This window comes from Chionomys nivalis, chromosome 6, assembly GCF_950005125.1.
Source record: "Chionomys nivalis chromosome 6, mChiNiv1.1, whole genome shotgun sequence".
Taxonomy (NCBI): Eukaryota; Metazoa; Chordata; class Mammalia; order Rodentia; family Cricetidae; genus Chionomys; species Chionomys nivalis.
Window position 1 is genome coordinate 6,081,483 of NC_080091.1, and position 19,166 is coordinate 6,100,648.

General features: G+C 54.1%; 1 protein-coding gene across 4 annotated transcripts; it reads right to left on the reverse strand.

Annotated features, from left to right (window-relative positions):
• Nucleotides 1–4,852: 4,852 nt before the first annotated feature.
• Nucleotides 4,853–13,672, reverse strand: LOC130875836 (NAD-dependent protein deacylase sirtuin-6-like). 4 transcript variants are annotated; one of them, XM_057772092.1, is made up of 9 exons: nucleotides 13,561–13,659; nucleotides 12,879–13,006; nucleotides 12,209–12,391; nucleotides 11,351–11,410; nucleotides 10,347–10,442; nucleotides 10,195–10,275; nucleotides 9,707–9,830; nucleotides 9,583–9,624; nucleotides 4,853–4,942 (listed from the first exon to the last, which is right to left on the reverse strand). In XM_057772092.1, the coding sequence occupies exons 1-9, from the start codon at nucleotides 13,624–13,626 to the stop codon at nucleotides 4,868–4,870; spliced, it is 855 nt and encodes a 284-aa protein (XP_057628075.1). In that variant the 5' UTR covers nucleotides 13,627–13,659; the 3' UTR covers nucleotides 4,853–4,867. The 4 variants fall into 4 exon arrangements, with proteins under 4 accessions (XP_057628075.1, XP_057628072.1, XP_057628073.1 ...); XM_057772089.1 differs by lacking the exon at nucleotides 4,853–4,942 and having other exon boundaries at nucleotides 8,820–9,624; nucleotides 13,561–13,672; XM_057772090.1 differs by lacking the exon at nucleotides 4,853–4,942 and having other exon boundaries at nucleotides 8,820–9,624; nucleotides 13,581–13,659.
• Between the last annotated feature and the right edge of the window lie 5,494 nt (nucleotides 13,673–19,166).

Consider the following 19,166-nt stretch of genomic DNA (forward strand, 5'->3'; position numbering starts at 1 on the left):
CTGAAACTGTCTGTAGACCAGGCTGGCCCTGGACAGAGATCTGTTTGCCTCTGCCTCCCAGGAGTGCTGGGATTAAGGGGGTGCACAAGCACGGCCTGGCACAAGACACGATCTTAAACTAAACTTTGAATATTGAGGTTATTTGTAATCCCCAATGATTTGTTAGCTGTTCTCACTTTGAATGACAGTCCTTTGATGGACAGACTCTGTGGCTCCAGGCTGAGGGTCCTGCTGTGTCCTGAAGTGTTCCAACTGGAGGCAGAGCCAGTGAAGGCAGGAGGCCCAGGAAAGCCTCCAAGAGCCAGAAAGAGCCTTTCAGCAGACACTTGTAGCATCCCCGTGAGGACCGTGGGAGAGCCTGCTGTTGTCGCTGTGCCAACAATGGGAGACTTCTGAGAAAACCAGACAGACAGTAGGACAAAGTTCTGGAATGTACAAACCGTGCAACTGTTTTCTCCTGCTCCTCCTCCTTTAAGGGACATACGAGAAGTCGCAGAGGAGAGAAAGTCATGCATGTGACACGTGTGGGAAGGCCTTCAGCTTCTACTCCTATCCTAAGCAACACGTGCACACACACCGGGCATGGACCCGACGCGTGTAAGGACTTTGGGAAAGCCTTCAGATCCCCCTCCCACTGTCAGGATCACACGAGGCTGCGCACTGGAAAGCGGCTCCAGGAGTGTAAAGAGTGTGGGAAAGCCCTTAGCTGTCACTCATCTTTCCGAGACCACATGGCACACAGTGGAGAGAAGCCACACGTTTGTTAGCACCGTGGCAAAGCCTTCTCTCGCTACTCAGCCCTCAGAGAGCATACAAGGTCACACAGTAAGGAGAAGCCCTACGAATGCAAGAAGTGTGGCAGAGCCTTCCGGTATCCCGCATCCTGGAAGACGCGCTCGAGGACACGTGCCTGCTTCCAGACGCACCTGAAGATGCACAGTGGGGCCAAACCACACACCTGTGCACAGTGCGGGAGGGCTTTGGGTTTTCGGCACTCCTCCACATCCACGTGAGGACGCACACTGCGGGGAGCCCTATGAGTGCCAGCAGTCTTCCCTTCGTGAGCGCGTCAGGACGCACAGCGGAGAGAAGCCTTCCTTACGTGAGCTGTGCGTGGAAGCCGTCAGCCACTCTCAGTGTTCGCGGAAGCACAGGGAGCGGCGGCACTATGTGTGCGGCAGGTGTGGGAGAGCACATCGTTCTTCCTCGTCCCTTCATGCGCACATGAGAACACACCCTGGGGAAAGACCCTATGAATGCAGGCAGTGTGGGAAAGCCTTCGTGTCTGTCCCTTCCTTCCGAGGACACGTGGAAATTCACGCTAGACAGGACCTTTGAGGGGCCACTGATGCCGTGTGGCCCTGTGGTAGGGTGTGGTGGGACAAGCATAGCCCAGGGTCTTGGGCTCAGCCCACACAAGAACACCACGGGTGTGAAAAATGTCTTCTGGTGAGTGGAGAAAAGCACACTGGGAAGAAACCTCCTTTGCTTGGACGGTCCAGGAAGATGGCTGTGTCGCTTCATCTGCTTCCTCCTCCTCCTCCTTTTATTTTTTTGGGGGGGGGACAGGGTTTCTCTGTGTATCTTTGGCTGTCCTGGAGTTCACTTTGTAGACCAGGCTGGTCTCGAACTCACAGAGATCCGCCTGCCTCTGCCTCCCAAGTGCTGGGATTAAAGGCGTGCGCCACCACCGCCCGACCCCTCATCTGTTTTCTTTGTGAGACCTCAGAGGAGGCAGACATCCTCACAAGCCCCCTGAGGGAGGATCACCCTATCTTGCCTGAGAGAGAGAGACTCAATCAAGCTTTAAATGACCCCTAACCTCCATCTCCCACATGTGTGCACAAAACACACGTGGTTGCCGGGCGGTGGTGGCACACGCCTTTAATCCCAGCACTCGGGAGGCAGAGGCAGGTGGATCTCTGGGAGTTCGAGGCCAGCCTGGTCTACAAGAGCTAGTTCCAGGCCGGGCTCCAAAGCTACAGAGAAACCCTGTCTCGAAAAAAAAAACCAAAAAAAAAAAAAACCAAAAAAAAAAAAAAAAAACCACACCTGGTCTCTAGTTCTAATAACAAAACAAAATGTTGTATTTTCTTTTTTGTTATGTGTGTGTGTTTAGGTTTGTGCAGGTAGGTATTTTGTCTTTGGAGGCCAGAGGGTCAGATCCCATGGATGTGGTGTGAGCCACCCAGTGTGGCTGCTGGCAATAGTCTAGGTCCCTCTGGGCCATCTTTCCAGCCCATCTTTTTGATTATTAATATGGCATTACCTTCATTTGCTTTTCTTCCCTCATTTAGGGGTGCTGGGGAGCAAATCCAGGCCCTCTCATGTATGTTAGGCGAGCACTCTGCAAGCAATCTCAATCCAAACCCAGCCCTGGTCTGGTTTTGCAGGTGACTCGACCATACTAGAGAGTCATAGGCCTTAATTTCTTGTAATGTTTCTGATAAACAAAATTTCATAAACATCCTGTTTTGTACCATGTCAGTATTTATTTTGGATTTTGTTCTGTAGGTAGACGTCTGTGTGTTGTGGGAGCTGTGGGCTGTGCTCCTGCCACCCTGGCTCCCAGCTGCCTGGCTAGTTCATGCCCCAAAATAACAACACACAAACTGTATTCATATAAACACTGCTTGGCCCATTTCTATTAATGTGTGTAGCACCACGAGATGTGCTTACCAGGAAGATTCTAGCCTACGTCCATCCTGGGTCGGAGCTTCATCGCAGAGCGGCATCGTGTCTGTCTGAGGCGTCTTACCTCACTTCCTCTTCCTCCCAGCATTCTGTTCTGTTTACTCCACCCACCTATGTTCTAACCTATCAGGCCAAGCAGTTTCTTTATTAATTAACCAACGACCTTCCTCCATCATCTGTGTGTATTGCTGAAGACAAAATTTTTAAATTATTTATTTTTATTTTATGTGCATTGGTGTTTCCCTTGCAGGTGTGTCTGTGTGAGGGTGCCAGATCTTAGAGTTACAGACAGTTGTGAGCTGTCATGTGGATGCTGGGAATTGAACCATGGTCCTCTAGGAGAACAGGCAGTGTTCTTAACCAATGTTCCATCTCTCCAGTCCCAAAGACAAACTTTTTGCTTGTTTTTTTTTTTTTTTTTTTTTTTTTTTTTGTGACGGGGTTTCTCTATATCCCTGGCTGTCTTTGAGCTCACTCTGTAGATGAGGCTGGCCTCAAACTCACAGAGATCCTCCTGCCTCTGCTCCCATGTGCTGAGATTAAGGGTGTGTACCATCACTGCTAGAGCCGCCTATGCATCGCATGCAGCTGAGCTGCACAGCATCTGTTCATGTATTTACATAGCTGCAAACTCTCAAATGTGCTGCCATGGACCGTTCCCTGGGATCACACTGCTCATGAGCACAGAGGACCTTCATGAATATCTAGGGTGGCTCTGACTGGATGGCGCCCTTGATGCTAGTATCTGATTGGACAGATGTCTGGTCCTGTCTCCAGGGATGCTGATTGCATAATTATCCAGCTGGAGCCTCTCACTGAAACCAGGGCCCATCCATTTCCCTTGATTAACAGCACACTTGTGTGCGTGTGTTCCTCTGAGGATGTGTGTGTGTGTGCACATGAAGACCAGAGGTCAGCATTAGGTGCCTTGTTCTTTTGTTCTCCACTTTTTGTGTGTCTGCACGCTCACACATGTGTGCATTGTCTGGGGGTGCACTTGTGCATGCATGAGGCCAGAAAAGGATGTTGGTGTCCACTCACACTCAGTCTTATTCCTTTGACACATGGGCTTTCTCTGCTCTTCAAGCTGAGTTGGCAGTCAGCAAGCCCCAGCAATCCTCCGGTCTCCATTCCCGCAGCACTGGGGTTGCAGGTGTAGACAGTTGAGAGTTCTCTGTTTAGGTCTGGACTCCATTTTTTTATTGGATTATGTGATCTTTTGGTGTCCAATTTCTTGAGTTCTTTGTATATTTTGGAGATCAGACCTCTGTCTGATGTGGGGTTAGTGAAGATCTTTTCCCATTCTGTAGGCTGTCGTTTTGTTGACCATGTCCTTCGCTTTACAGAAGCTTTTCAGTTCCAGGAGGTCCCATTTATTAATTGTTTCTCTCAGTGTCTGTGTTGCTGGGGTTATATTTAGGAAGTGGTTCCCTGTGCCAATGCGTTCAAGTGTACTTCCCACTTTCTCTTCTATAAGGCTCAGTGTGGCTGGCTTTATGTTGAGGTCTTTGATCCATTTGGACTTGAGTTTTGTGCATGCGGATAGATATGGATCTATTTTCATTCTTCTACATGCTGATATCCAGTTATGCCAGCACCATTTGTTAAATATGCTTTCTTGTTTCCATTTGATAGTTTTTGCTTCTTTATCAAAGATCAGGTGTTCAAAGGTGTGTGGATTGATATCCGGGTCTTCAATTCAGTTCCATTGGTCCTCCTGTCTGTTCCTATGCCAATACCAGGCTGTTTTCAGTACTGTAGCTCTGTAGTAGAGTTTGAAGTCAGGGACTGTGATGCCTTCAGAAGTTCTTTTATTGTACAGAATTGTTTTGGTTATCCTGGGTGTTTTGCTTTTCCATATGAAGTTGGGTACCATTCTTTTGAGGTCTGTGAAGAATTTTGCTGGGATTTTGATGGGCATTGCATTGAATCTGTGGGATAAGATTTCTAAACTGCGCTGTGTGCTGGAGTCATCCTCCCATTGGCGCTGTCTCACCCTCTCCTTCCACGTAGTCCTTGATCGGCGGCAGCTGGTCATCCCCTGGCTCTTCATCCAGCAGGTGGGTCGCCCTGCTCAGCAGGTCACAGCGCCTTAGGCGTCCGCTGTCTTCACAGTGGCCTCTTCTTTCACAGAGCGCTGCTCTGCCCTTCCTCGGACTTTCGTTCTTCATCTCTACTTGTTGGCTTTGTTCTTTTTCAGGCTTTCCAACAGAGAATCCACTTTTGGTTTTATCTGAATCAGCTCCTTCTTTAAAAAAACAAAACAAAAAGAGCATTAGTTGCTTTTACAGAAAACCTGGATTAAGATTTCAGCATCACATGGTGACTCAAACTCCAGTTCCAAGGGATTGATGCCCTCTTCTGATCTCTGTTGGTACTGCATACACATGGTGCTTAGACAGGCTTTTTTTTTTTTTTTTTAAGACAGGGTTTCTCTGTAGCTTTGGAGCCTGTCTTTGAAGAACTTGCTCCATAGACCAGGCTGGTCTCAGGCTGACCTTGAACTCACAGAGATCTGCCTGTCTCTGGCTCCTGAGTGCTGGGATTTAAAGGTATGCGCCACCACCGGCTGGCTACATAAACATGCTTTTAAACACTGTCTTAGGGTTTCTTTTTGTATATATACAGTGTTCTGCCTGCACACCAGAAAAGGGCATCAGGTCTTATTATAGATGGTTGTGAGCCATCATGTGTTTGCTGGGAATTGAACTGAGAACCTCTGGAAGAGCAGTCAGTGCTCTTAACCTCTGAGCCATCTCTCCAACCCCCATCTTAGGGTTTGTATTTCTGTGAAGAGATGCCATAGCCACGGCGGCTCTTAAGAAGAAAAGTATCTGATTGAGGTAGTGGCTCACAGTTTCAGCGGTTCAGCCTGTTATCATCATGGTGGGACATTGCAGTGTGCAGGCAGACAACAGGAAGTGGTCTGAGATACTGGGTGGTGTCTTGAACATATATGAGACCTCAAAGTCCATCCCCACCGTGAAACACTTCTTCCAGCAAGACCACAACCTACTCCAACAAGGCCACACCTCCTAATAGTGCCTCTCCCTTTGGGGACCATTTTCTTCCAAACCATCACAAACACCTATACACATAAAAATAATAACAATCTTTTTAAAGTCCATGATTCATGTTTTAGACTCAAGGCAATTTCTTACCTGTGAGTACTATTACAAATCAAGCTACACATTTGCAACAGACATTGGCACAGAAAAAATATTCCTATTCCAGGAGGGAGAAATGGGGTCACAGTCAAGAATAATCAGACCAAAAAAGACAGGAACCCAGCAGGATACCCCCCACCCTATAACTGCATATCTGCCACCTGGAACTCGGACAGAATCATCTGGGCTACAAAAAGATCAGGTGATCTATGGTGGGTTGAATAAGAATATAAGAATAGCTTCCATAGACTTTTTTTTTTTTTTTTTTTTTGGTTTTTCGAGACAGGGTTTCTCTGTGGTTTTGGAGCCTGTCCTGGAACTAGCTCTTGTAGACCAGGCTGGTCTTGAACTCACAGAGATCTGCCTGCCTCTGCCTCCCCAGTGCTGGGATTAAAGGCGTGCGCCACCACCGCCCGGACATAGACTTTGTTTGAATGCTTAGTAAGTTAGTGTAACTGTTTGGGAAGGATTGTGAGTGTGGCCTTTCTGGAGGGCCTTGCTGGTGGTGTGGCCGTGATGCCGGAGGGGTGTGGTTTTTGGGGGGTGTCCCTGGGCTGGGCCCCACAGCAGGCCCAGCGTCTCTCTGCCTGCTGTCTGTGTATTGGCATATGAGGGACTCAGCTACTGCCCCAGTGTCTATTTCCTGCTGCGATCATCACGGACTAATTCTCTGAAGCTGTACACCAGCCTGTTAAATACCTCTTTTATAAGAGCTGCGGTGGTCATGGTGTCTCCTCACAGCAGTGGAACATTGGCTGTGATATGGCCTCAGCCCCTCCAGCTTTGCTGCCTGCAATGTACTTGGTCCAGTCTGTGGACCAGCACTGTTTTGTGTCTGTTGATTTCCTGGCATCTCGAGTGTGGAGCCTGCTCTGATGCAGTGATCCGCGTGCCCTGAATCTGGAAGCAGCTTTCCTTGACAGTTGGTTTTGCAGGAAACCTTCTAGAAGTTTCAGTCAGTCAGGTCCTCTCCTCTCAGGAGAATGAGTCTCTTTCCCACTGGCCAGCTCCCAAATAACCACACGGATACTTATATTAATTATGAAAGCTCGGCCTATGGTTTAGGCTTATTCCTAACTAGCTCTAATAACTTAAATTAACCCATTATTAACCTATGTTCTGTCAAGTGGCTTGCTACCTCATCACTTCGTACTGTCCACGCTGCTTCCTCTGTGGCTGGCTGGTGATTTTGCCTTCTTTCCAGAATTCCCTCTGCCCTGAAGCTCACCTATCTCTCCTGCCTAGCTATGACTGTTGAACTTTTTATTACACCAATCACAGCAATATACTTTCACACTGTACAAACATCCCTCAGGAGGCCTTTCCCAGTGTCCCAATCAAGAGGGTGCAAGGGACATTTCCCTTAAACTCCAATGAGTGGATGAGCGTGCAGGGACTGCCTGTCCAGCTCCACAGGAGCCAGACATGGTGGTGCACACTTCAGCCTGGAGAGGAGACAGGAGAATCAGCAGTCCTAGCTCATTCCTTGTCTGCACAGTAAGTTTGGGGCCAGTCTGAGCTTCACGAGGCCGTGTCTGAGGTTACTGTTGGATTCTACCTCTCTCTAGTTCTTTGACTTGGGATCTCGCAATGAAACCAGGTCCCCTGCCAACCCTTTCAAGGCAGGACTTTAAGGCAGATGGCCATACCACATGCAGTTTACGTACATTCTGGATGTGTGAAGGCTAGGCTTTTGCTCATGGGGTAAGTAAGGTCTTAAACTGCTGAGTGTCTCCTATTTGTTTGAATGTTTGCATGTTTTTGTTTAGATGGTAAGTCAGTTTTGCTTGCTTTGGGTGGATGGTATGTTAGTTGGGGGTGCATGTGGCTGGCATGCAATGAAGGGCAGGGAACAACTGTGGACCTGGCTCTCTCCTTCCAGGGGTTGGGGAATAGTATTTTAAGCTGTGTAGCTTTTGTCTACGCTGCATTTGTTTAACTCTGAGAAGCTCTGATTCTTTGCCTGTCTAAAACACCTGATGGTCTAATAAAGACCTTGAAACAGTGCCAAGCTGGGCACAGTGGCTGGGTTGACCAACCAGATGCCTAAGAACTGCTGGGACAAGGCTCAGTGTAAGTGTGAGGACCTGAGTTCAAATCCCCAGAACCCATATAAAAAATGGCAGGCTTAGCCGGGTGGTGGCGGCGCACGCCTTTAATCCCAGCACTTGGGAGGCAGAGGCAGGCGGATCTCTGTGAGTTCGAGACCAGCCTGGTCTACAAGAGCTAGTTCCAGGACAGGCTCCAAAACCACAGAGAAACCCTGTCTCGAAAAACAAAAAAAAAAAAAAAAAAAACAAAAAAAAAAAAAAAATGGCAGGCTTTACCAGGGCATGGTGGGTCACACCTTTGATCTCTGTGAGTTCCAGGCCAGCCAGGGATGAGACCCTGTCTCAAAAGAATCTGTATGAGGGGCAGGGTGCTGGAGAGACAGCCCAGTGATCAGAATATCAGCTGCTCTCACAGAGGACCTGCATTTGAATCCTTGAACCCACATGGTAGCTCACAACCATCCAGATTCCGGGGATCTGATGTCCTCTGCAGTCACCAGGCAGCCACGCAGGATCAGACAAAACCTACACACTAAATGAGAACCTCTCTCAAAGACCAAGTGAAGGGTGGTGTCTGTAGCGAGGGAGGGCACAGAGCAGTCTGATCCACGCATCTGGCCATGTTGGGGGATGACTAAAATAACCAAATGGGATGTTTTGGGACAGGTTTCACATAGCCTGGGCTGGCTGGGGATTCCAACACATTCAGGCAAATAAAGAAGACCAGGCGCTGGGGGGAAGGCTCGGCTGGGCGGTCCATTCCTGGAAGCCATATGGTAGGAGGGAACTGACTCCTTCAAGCTGTCCTGATCTCCACCCATGAACCTATACACTACACACACAGACACACGTGTGTATGCACAAGTACACATAAACACACATGTGCACACATAAAGGAAAGAAGAACTGAAAGGAACTGTGTTTATTGCATTGGGGGCTTCTGGAAGCCTGGGGCCCTTAGCATAGATGGGCCCCTTGTCCCTCCTATGCATAGATGGGTCAAGGTGGGGAGGTGGAGTGTGTGGGTGCCGCTCTGGGCACATCCTGAGTCACAAGGGGGTGTGGCCAGTGGAGAGGCGTGTGAACCCCAGCCCCGGGACATAGCCTCCTCCACCCGAGTGGGACTCCCTGTATTCCGAGATTCCCCGGAGGGACTCGGACAAGAGACACAGTGAGACCTGGAAGGAGCTGTGCTGGGATCCCTGCTACTGTGCCGGCTGCGGGGCGAAGGGCACCAGCTCCAGGCCAGCCTGGGCTATAGCAATGAGTTCAAGAGCAGCCTGAGTGACTTAGGGAGCCCAGGTCTCAAAGAAAAATCCGAAAAGGCGTGGTACGGTATGTGCAAGTCTGGGTGTGGTCCCCAGCACATAAGAAAAGAAAACAAAACAGAAAAACCCCAACATGTGTGGTTCCTACAAGCACCTCTCTGGTCCCACGCACTCGGGTCAGCTGGGGACAGCCTCGGTCTTCACCCTTTTGGGGGGCCTCTGGGATACAGGGCTGTCAGGCTCTGGCTTATACACAGTGTGCACCGAGCCGTTGAGATGCACAGGGGGCTCAGCCTTGGGTGCAGCAGGGCGCGGCAGGGGCGGCAGGGCCTTGTCCAGCACGCAGGGTCCCTCCCAGGCGGGGATCTCCAGGCCCAGATGCTTCATGAGTTTGCTCATTACCTCGTCCACGTAGCCATGGATGCGCAGGTCGGCCTGGCGGTCCTGTCGGAGTGATGGATGGTCAGGCCGGGGCAGAGGACACTGCAGGGGATATGGGGCCACAGGGCAGGGCACTGGCACATACGTGTTTTGTGGGCTGCAGATTGACAATGACCAGACGACCTCCCCGGCGCTTAGTGGCAAGGGGCAGGTTCCCACTGGGGCGGATCTGCAGCGAGGTGCCCAGGGTGACTGACAGGTCTGCGGTCCTGGGAGCAGGAAGCAGTGAGGGCCTGGGGCGTGGACAGGGTGGGGCCCCTGCCTAGAATCCCCCAGTGAGGGGCTGGGGGGCATGGTCATGGTGGAGCCCCGCCCAGAATCCCCAGTGAGGGGCTGGCTCTGTACCATGGGCTTGTTGAGTACACACAAGTATCTCCCCTCCCCACTACAGAAACTCTGAAAATAAGGAACCTAACAAACCTAATCTTCCTGTGTCCCAGGTTCTCCTCTGCATCTATCCTGCCCAGGGGTATGGGTGATGCAGGCGCCACCTCTGCTGTCCCACCCAGAAGTTTATCCCAGGCCTGTGCAGCTGTCCCCACCCATTCCCACCTAGGGAGCGCCGGGTCACACCTGCTGGCCTCGTCAGCGAGCATCAGGTCCCGGTCAGGCAGCGAGTCTTCCCAGTCCAGAATGGTGTCCCTCAGCTCCCCCCTGTGGCAGGTCAGGGAAGGGAGTCAGGGCCTTCACCTCAGACAGGGGCAGGCCTAAGGAAAGTCACTCACCTACAAGCCCGAAGTCCCCGCGCCTTGGCCACTGTGCAGAGCCGGCCTGTGGCCTTGAGGCCCATGGTGCCCACGACTGTGTCTCTCACGTACTGCCTGGACAGGGAGGAAGGAGGGGATGTGCCCTTTTTGGTGTTCTTTCAAGGATCCGGGGGTGGTGTAACCAGTGTATTGGGGTACAGGTTCAACCCCTGAGAACACAGCAAGACTGAGGGACAGGCAGAAAGATGGCTCGGTCTGGAAAGGGCTTGCCATGCAGACAGGAAGCCCTGAATCTATGCGAGAAAGAGGGCTCGTGGAGCAGACTTAACTCTCCAGTGCTATGGAGGCGGGGACCCCAGGAGTTCGCTGGCCACTCTGCCAAACCAGTGAGTTCTGGAAGACTCTGCCTCAGAACACAAGGAGAGGCACTGAGTTAAGACACCTGACGCCAGCTTCTGGCACCCATACACCGGGCGCGAGGGGAGGGAGGCAGCTAAGCCCAACGTGATGGCTCACACCTGGGATTTCGGCGCCCAGGAGGCTGAGGCAGGAGGAAGGCAGGTTCCAGGCTAACCCGGACAACTTAAGGAGGTCCCCTTTGAAAAAGAGCCCCTGGAGAAGGCCCAGGGGCCGAGGCTCAGGAGCATGGCTTATGCCTAACACCCCGGGGCTCTTGGGTAAGGCCATGCAATTGCCCAGCTGGAGCCACAGCAGGGCGGAGCAGGGGGAGCCCCTCATTTCCAAGGGCATGGCTTGTGCCACCCTGTTCTGTAGTTCCTTGCTTGGGGACACGAAGGTAGGCTTGCCTTCTTCTGGTTCGTCTGTTTTTATCTGACTGTCCCTGGGAACAGGGACATCTCCCAGCCTTCTGTAGGGGCATTTTAGGTTTTAGGATCCCTTAGCTGGCTGAGGGGGTGGGGGTGGAGGGAACGACCTGGTGGTGCCCCATCCCGGGAGAGCCTGGAAAAGCTTCACACCCCCCCCCCCGCCCCCATACACAGGCGACACTCACTGATACTCACATCTTACACTTGGGACATTCCTCTACGAACATGTTTCCGTGGAGCTCAGCCAGCTTGTCTCTGAGGAGGAGAAAGTGAGTTCGGAGCCTTCCTAAATCCTGAGGCTTGGGTCAGCTGCTCAGCCTGCCCCCTCCTCCAGGAAGCCTTCCTGAGCTGCTCATCCACAAGACCAGGGACTTCTCAAGTCTAGGGAGGATGCCCCAGCCTGTGCCAGAGGAACTGTCACAGGCAGAGCTGACCTTATCTCTGCAGACACACAAATATCTGCTCCCCACTACAAAAATCTGTTGGCTAATTGTATGTGGTGGCCCACGTCTTTTAACCGCAGCACTTGGAAGGCAGAGAGAGGCGATTTCTGTGATTTCAAGGTCAGCCTGGTCTACAGAGCGAGTTCCAGGACAGCCAGCGCTAGACAGAAAAATCCTCGAAAAATGGTTAAAAAAAAAAAATCTGTTGCCGGGTGGTGGTGGCGCACGCCTTTAATCCCAGCACTCGGGAGGCAGAGGCAGGCGGATCTCTGTGAGTTCGAGGCCAGCCTGGTCTACAAGAGCTAGTTCCAGGACAGACACCAAAGCTACAGAGAAACCCTGTCTCGAAAAACAAAAACAAAAACCAAATCTGTTGGCCTTAGAGAGCCCTGCCTAGAGTCCCCCAGTGAGGAGCTGGGGCGTGGCCAGGCAGAGAGCCCTGCCTAGAGTCCCCCGGTGATCCAGTGCTGGCCGGCTTTGGGCTCTGAGCTCTTCCCCTCTTCGCCTTTTTCCATCGCCAGTAAAATGCCCGTGAGCTCGGGTACCCGGGTTCCCAGAGGAGGAAGAGGCGCAGCTGAGCCCCGCGCCCCCTGGTCTGCTTCCACCTGACCTGGGGAAGCCGGAGCGTACGTGCAGCCCGTCCACGTTCTGGCTGACCAGGAAGCTGAGGAAGCCCCTGCGTTCCAGCTGCACCAGGGCCATGTGGGTCTTCGAGGGCCGGGCGCTCTCGAAGGTGGTGTCAAACTTGGGGGCCAGGCCACGCTCCTCCATGGTCCACACGCCGTGGGGGCCTCTGAGGACAGCGAGCAGAGGGAGGAGGACAAAATTCATTTTCCAGCCCACGGACGACTCCTGTTAGTCAGTCCATGCTGGTGATGCTGGGGTCCCAGTGGTCCCCAGTTCTGCTCTTGGGTTGCTTAGGACTCTCTCGGGGAGAGGCGGGCAACCTGGTGGACAAGGGCTCTGTGGAGTGGGAAAGACCCAGGGGTAAGCAAAGGCATGGGAGTTCATTGGGGTTGAGGTCCGGTTTCCCAGAATGCTTTGCTGTGGTCACGGTGATCTTATAAACCCCAACGGGTGGGTGGCCACGCAAACGGTACATTTCCGGCATCCCTTGCGGCTACTACATCATCTGGGTATGTTCTGTGTATTGGGCATGTGACGTGTTCGCTGGGCCTTCCAGAGACCTAGGGGACCGGAAAGGTCGCTCTCCCACCTCACCTCGGTCCCAGAGGTATCAGCAAGAGCCCTGCCTCAGTTTCCCCTCCTTGTTCACGGACCTGAAGTCGGGGATGCCAGAGGCGGTGCTGATGCCGGCGCCCGTGTGGAAAACCACGCTGGAGGACTGCCACATCAGCCTTGCCAGCTCCCATACCTTCCGCTCCAGCTCCTCTGGGGGGTCGAAGATCTGTGGGGTCAGAGGGCATGCAACACGTGACTCCCGTGGGTGGGCTTCCTGAGGTCGGTGCTGTCACTCTCCCCTGGCCGTGGCCTCTGCATGCGCTGCGGGCACCCACTCCCCTTCCTTGACACCCCCGTGATGTCACCTCTGACCCCTGACCTCAGATAACCCCAGCACTCGGGAGGCAGAGGCCGGGGGATCTCTGTGAGTTCGAGGCCAGCCTGGGCTGCGAAGAGAGGCTCCTCTCCCCCCACCCTCGGGGTCGCGAGGCCAGCCCGGCCGACGCGGGTGCCCCGGACGGGGTGCCGGCTTCCGGTCCCGCGGACCCCAGTCTCCCGACAGGCGCACCCGGTCGCTTCCCCGCCACCCTCGCCCCCTCGCGGAACCGGGTACCTCGGTGTCCCCCAGGACGCGCGGGGGGCGTCACTTCCCGCCCCCTCCTTGCAGGGAAGTTTTCCCCATTGTCTAGATCCCGTGCTTCTCGCTGCTCGCGCAATGCCCCACTCCGCCGCGCCGCCCCCATCTGGGGTCATTCGGCGAGCCGACACCGCGGCCCTCACCTCGGGCAGCCCACACTTGCCCTTATCCGCGTACGGCGACAGCCCGGCTGCATAATTCACCGACATCCTCGTCGGCACCGCAGCACGGGAACAATAAAGTTTCCCTTGTTGAGGTGGCTTCCGCCGGAAGTGGGGAAGGGACGGTCCGGGAAGAGGAGCCGCCTCCTCTAGAGACACGGGTGTGGAGGGGTCGGGAGGCGTTCTTTCAAGGCGCATGCGCTGTGCTGCGCTGATGCCGCGGCCGCCATCTTTAGTGCTGGTAGAGACTACCTGGCCGACTGACAAGCGTTCACCCGGTCTGGCTGGGCCAGTTCTGGACCGGAAAGTTGATGCGGCCGCTCGCAGGAGCCGAGGCAGGAGGATTGCGAGTCCCAGACCAGTCTGGCTGTGTAGAGAGACCCTGTTTCTAAAAGAGACACAACCATCAACAAAATCCATGAAAATAGGCTTTTGCTCAGTGGGCAGAGCCCAACCCCTGGTGCCTAGAGCCGGTGCGAGCTTCTTGACACCATAGGGCAGCTCTTGGGTCTCTGCTGTGTGACTGTCAGCCCGTGTCTGCCTCTCTCTGGGCCACAGGATAGGATGAATGGGAACGGTTCTCGGGCCGAGTAAAGACCCCCAGGACTACCTGCCAACATTTTCTCGGCTGTTTCTGGGGTGCATCTCCCGGGATAGCACAGAGTTTCAGGGTCAGGTCCCCAGAACGAAGTGAGCCACATACTACACAGAGGTGCCCAGAGATACCGAGAAATGGAGAAGGGGATATTGGGGGCACAAGGACCCCCTATGATCCCCCGTCCCGTGGTCATCTATGCAGTAGGAGCCACCATCCTGAACCTTGTTGGTGGTCACAGACAGGACCAAACCGTGGTGATGATGACTGGGGACCCGGGTGACGGGCAGCACATAACTAGAGGAACCTCCTGATCCCCGTGGGGACACCCGAGGAAGGCTTCCCGGCGGCGGGAGCGCACAGGCTGGAGGGAGAGGCGGTCCTCCGGGCTGCCCACCTGAGCAGGCTGGCCAACAACAGCTCACCTCGGCTCATCCGGTCCTCCTGGGCGGGTGCTCCCCCCCAACCTGATCGGGTATCACCCTGACTCCGCTGCTGGCAGCTCGTACCTGGAGCGGGTAACCAGAGAGGCTGCGGTGGACACGGGGCTCTGGCCTGGAGTTGCCTGAGGTAGGGGATGAGGCTGGGGGAGGCCAGGGCAGACGCTGCCCTGGGTCCCAAGGAAGGGGAGGCCTGGGTCCTGGTGCTGCCCCGCGAGGGACTGCCTGCGACACCCTGAACACATGCACCTACGCAATCGTGATAGGTGCACGCGTCCCACCCCACTGCTGCTGCCCTGGATCAATGCGCAGCCTCCACCCTGAACCGTTGTGGGGACCCACAGGCCACTGGACCTGTGCTGCTGTCACCTCTTCTAGAAGAGAGACCCCTAAATCCACAGACCTTCCCTGCCCCCATGCCGCGATTCCCTCCTGACAGGCAACCTGTGGACAACTCTCCTGGGTGTCCTGTTACTCACCCTTGGGTGTGATTGAACTTTATAGTTGGGGGGTGAGAGTGAACCGTTACACTGAGTAGTAGAGGGGGTAGGAAGGATGGACGGATGGGTGTGTGGGCGGATGGATGGATGGACAGGTGGGTGTGTGGGTGGATGGACAGACGAATGGATGGATGGGTGGGTGGATGGATGGATGGACAGACAGACAGGTGGGTGTGTGGGTGGATAGACAGACGAATGGATGGGTGGATGGATGGATGGGTGGGTGGATGGGTGGATGGATGGATAAATGGGTGGGTGGATGGATGGATAAATGGGTGGGTGGGTGGATGGATGGGTGGGTGGGTGGGTGGATGGATGGGTGGGTGGGTGGGTGGATGGATGGATGGTGGATGGGTGGATAAATGGGTGGGTGGGTGGATGGATGGTGGATGGGTGGGTGGATGGGTGGTGGATGGGTGGATGGGTGGGTGGATGGATGGATAAATGGGTGGGTGGGTGGATGGGTGGATGGATGGGTGGGTGGGTGGATGGGTGGATGGATGGTGGATGGGTGGATAAATGGGTGGGTGGGTGGATGGATGGTGGATGGGTGGGTGGATGGGTGGTGGATGGGTGGATGGGTGGGTGGATGGGTGAGTGGATGGGTCTACCCTGAATAGATTGCTCTTGTTTACCAAGAGTAGTGACAAGTGTGCCTGGCTTTCCTACAAGGAACTGACAGTCCAGTGTCTCCTCTCCTTTACCCCTAGTAAGAAGCCTGTCACTGGGCAAACCTGGAAGCAGCCTGGTGGCTGCTCCTTGCTTAGAAGCCAAGTTAGAGGCAGAGGAAGTGACCTAGTTGTGGAGAATGCAGGACATTCCACTTGGGGAGGTAGAGTTTATTCTGTCTGGGAGACAGAACACTGATGAGCACATGGGGTTTTATGACTAGGTCTACAGAGAAGCGGGGAGGGTTCTTAGCATCAGTGACTGATGCAGAAGCACAGGACGGTGGTGTGAGCTGATGCAGTACAGGAAGGTGCTGTGAGCTAATGCAGAAGCACAGGATGGTGGTGTGAGCTGATGCAGAAGCACAGGAAGGTGGTGTGAGCTAATACAGCACAGGATGGTGCTGTGAGCTGATGCAGAAGCACAGTGTCTGAGCCAAGGAGGAATTATCTCCTCTTTTTACAGTTGAGGACAGTTCCCTCAGAGAGGGTAAGTAACCTGCACAGGGACACACAGCAGAGTGGGTAGCAGATCTGCCCATGTAGGGGCTTGCAGTGCAAGAGAAAGACAGAGGCTGTGCTGTGCAGGGTGCTGTGGCCCCAGCCAACACCCTCCCTTACTCCATCCCCCCCTTCCCCAGAGACAGGACAAGAGCCCCTAACTGGTATGATGAAGACCCTTCGGGCAAGGTTCAAGAAGACAGAGGTGAGTCCACCCACCTGGGGGAGGGAGGGCATGAACCCTTGTCTAATCTCCTGCTTGAACCGCCACAGTAGCTCAGAACCCAGGGCTCTGCCTTTAGGCCTCCCCACCCCCACCCCATGAGCCCAGAGCAGCTTCATGGACCAGTGTTTTTTTTCTGCTAGCCAAATGCTACCCTCCACATGGGTCCACTGACTCCCTTGATGGCCCCACTCTGTCCTCCCAGTCTGGATCACGCCTCCCCCAGAGATGGAAGCAGGACCTTTGTGCCTGTTAGCAAGGTGTCAGCAAGATACCTCCAACTCTCTCCACCTGTTTTCATTTAAACCCCCGAATTTAGTGACTCCACAGGGTTCCCAGGTGCTCTGCACAGTCAGCCTGTCTCACCCTCACACGGATTCTTCAAGGAATGAACTTATGTTGTCTGCATTTCAGAGATGAAGGGAGGCTCAGAGAGGATCAAAGTCACACAGCTCCGAAGGGTCCTGCCTCCTGTAGGGGCCAGGCATCTGTGGGTGTGACCTGCTGCATGGGGAAATGGAGATGGAAGGGAGGGAGGGAGGGAAGGGGGGGAGAGAGAGAGAGAGAGAGAGAGAGGGAGAGGAGAGAGAGAAGCTTTCCTACACAGCTACACAGGCTGGACTGGCCCCTCATTTCCTCCGATACATTTTTCACAGAAACCCTGGGAATCACAGCCAGTTGGAAACCCAGTTACTGCAAAAGCCAAGTAATGGGCTGACAAGATGGCTCAGAGGGGAAAGGTGATCCAGCCAAAGCTTTTCCTGTGTCCTGCACAGCTGTGTGGGCACCGCGTGTGTGCAGTACCCGCGGAGGCCGGAAGGGGGCGTCGGGTTCCTCTGGCGCTGGAGTCGCTGGTGGTTGTGAGCCCAGCGTGGTCCTCTGCAGGGGCAGCCTGTGCGCTGACTTCTGAGTTTGATTCCCAGAACCCACTGGGGGAAGGAGGAAAAGGACTCCTCAAAGTTGCCCCCTGACCTCTGTCGTCATGCACCCGCCCACGCACCCACATAAATATAAATTTTAAATTAAAGGAAAAATAGTTTTTGAAAAGCTGAATTAGGGCAGCTGTGATGGCGCACGCCTTTAATCCCAGCACTCGGGAGACAGAGGCAGGCGGATCTCTGAGTTCGAGGCCAGCCTGGGTTACAGAGTGAGTTCCAGGACAGCCTGGACTATACCTAGAAACCCTGTTTGGGAAAAAGATCTATTATTAAAAGCTGAATTATTTCGAAATCTTGCAGCCCACCCCTGATGAGAAACACCTAGTTTGGGATGGGAAGCAGGTGTATTTCCGTGGGTTGCTGAAGGGGCAGCTTCGGGGTGGGAGGAGCGGTGGTGGGGGTGGGGGAGTGGGGCGCTCGCCAGCCTGGGCAGCAGATGGGAGGCCTGGGCCGCCTCTGCCCGCCCTTCTCCGGTTTCCGCACAGCAGCCAGAATGAAGCTCCGCTTTTGTCAAGGCAGCCTCGAGGGAAGAAAGCGAACACCCGTGGCTCTGGGTCCCCTCCTGGGGCAGGCAAGCGCCAAGCTGTATGCCAGCAGGTGTCCTCACGCTGTCCTTCCAGGCTCCAGCAGGGGCGCAGCTGGGCGCAGCGGGCTCTGGGTCTCGGTTTCCCTTGTTTAGAGTTGGAATTACTTTAGGGGGCCTCTCACCGACTTTCTGATCTTATTTGAGAAAAATCCCTCCAGGGCAGTGAGGAGGCTTGTAGAGGTTTGCTGATGCTGTCCTGATAGCTCGGGCTGGACTTGAACTCACAACCCTACCACTTCAGCCTCCTGAGTGCTGAGATCACAAGTTGGACATCCACACCCAGCTCAAAGTATTCTCATTCTCTCTCTCTCTCTCTCTCTCTCTCTCTCTCTCTCTCTCTCTCTCAAAGTTGGCGTATATGTGTGTGTCTGCACGTGTGTGTGTGTGTGTGTGTGTGTGTGTGTGCCAGGACTCCCCATAGAGAATGACACACTGACACACCAGCCCAGTGCCCAGAGTGTTGAGGGACAGGAAGGCAGGATTGGTTTGTTAGGGAAACATTCGTAACTGCAAGGACTGGGTGAGACCCTCACTTCAGAGTTCTGCCTGTCTGGAAACTCCACATCCCACAGTTCTCGTCCTGTCCCCAAGACACTTTCTATAGTACCAACCACTTGCACAGAAGCCACGAAACTGGAGAGGGCTTGCCTTGGCTCTGAGTCTCCAAGGCATCCAGCAGTCACCCGACAAATGCTGAACAGCAGAGCCTCTGCCCAGGGTGCCCAGGGTGCCCATACCCTGTCCCCCCAGTCCCCGAGCGGCAGATCGTGGGATGCATCTGTGTGTCCTGCGTGGAGGGCTCTAATTCCAGCCAAGGCGGGACAGGTGCCCACAGACCCCGGAGACAGAAACGCAGGCCGCACCCCTGCACTGAAAGGTTGATCTAATGAATTGCGCAGGCACCGCTCTATGTGTCCGGTGAGTGAAGCGGCTTTTACTGTGTTCTCACTGTGTACCAGGCCCGTGCGGGGTGGTGCGTCCCGCTCAGCTGGCAATCTACCTGAACCCCAGTGCGCACGTGAGGAGGGCAGAGGCCCCAGTAGGTGAGCTCTAGGTCAGGCCCATAGGTGGATAGGGGCGAGGTAGGAGCGGGATTCCATTTCAGAGTGAGAGCAGCTGGACCGGAGCAAATGGTGG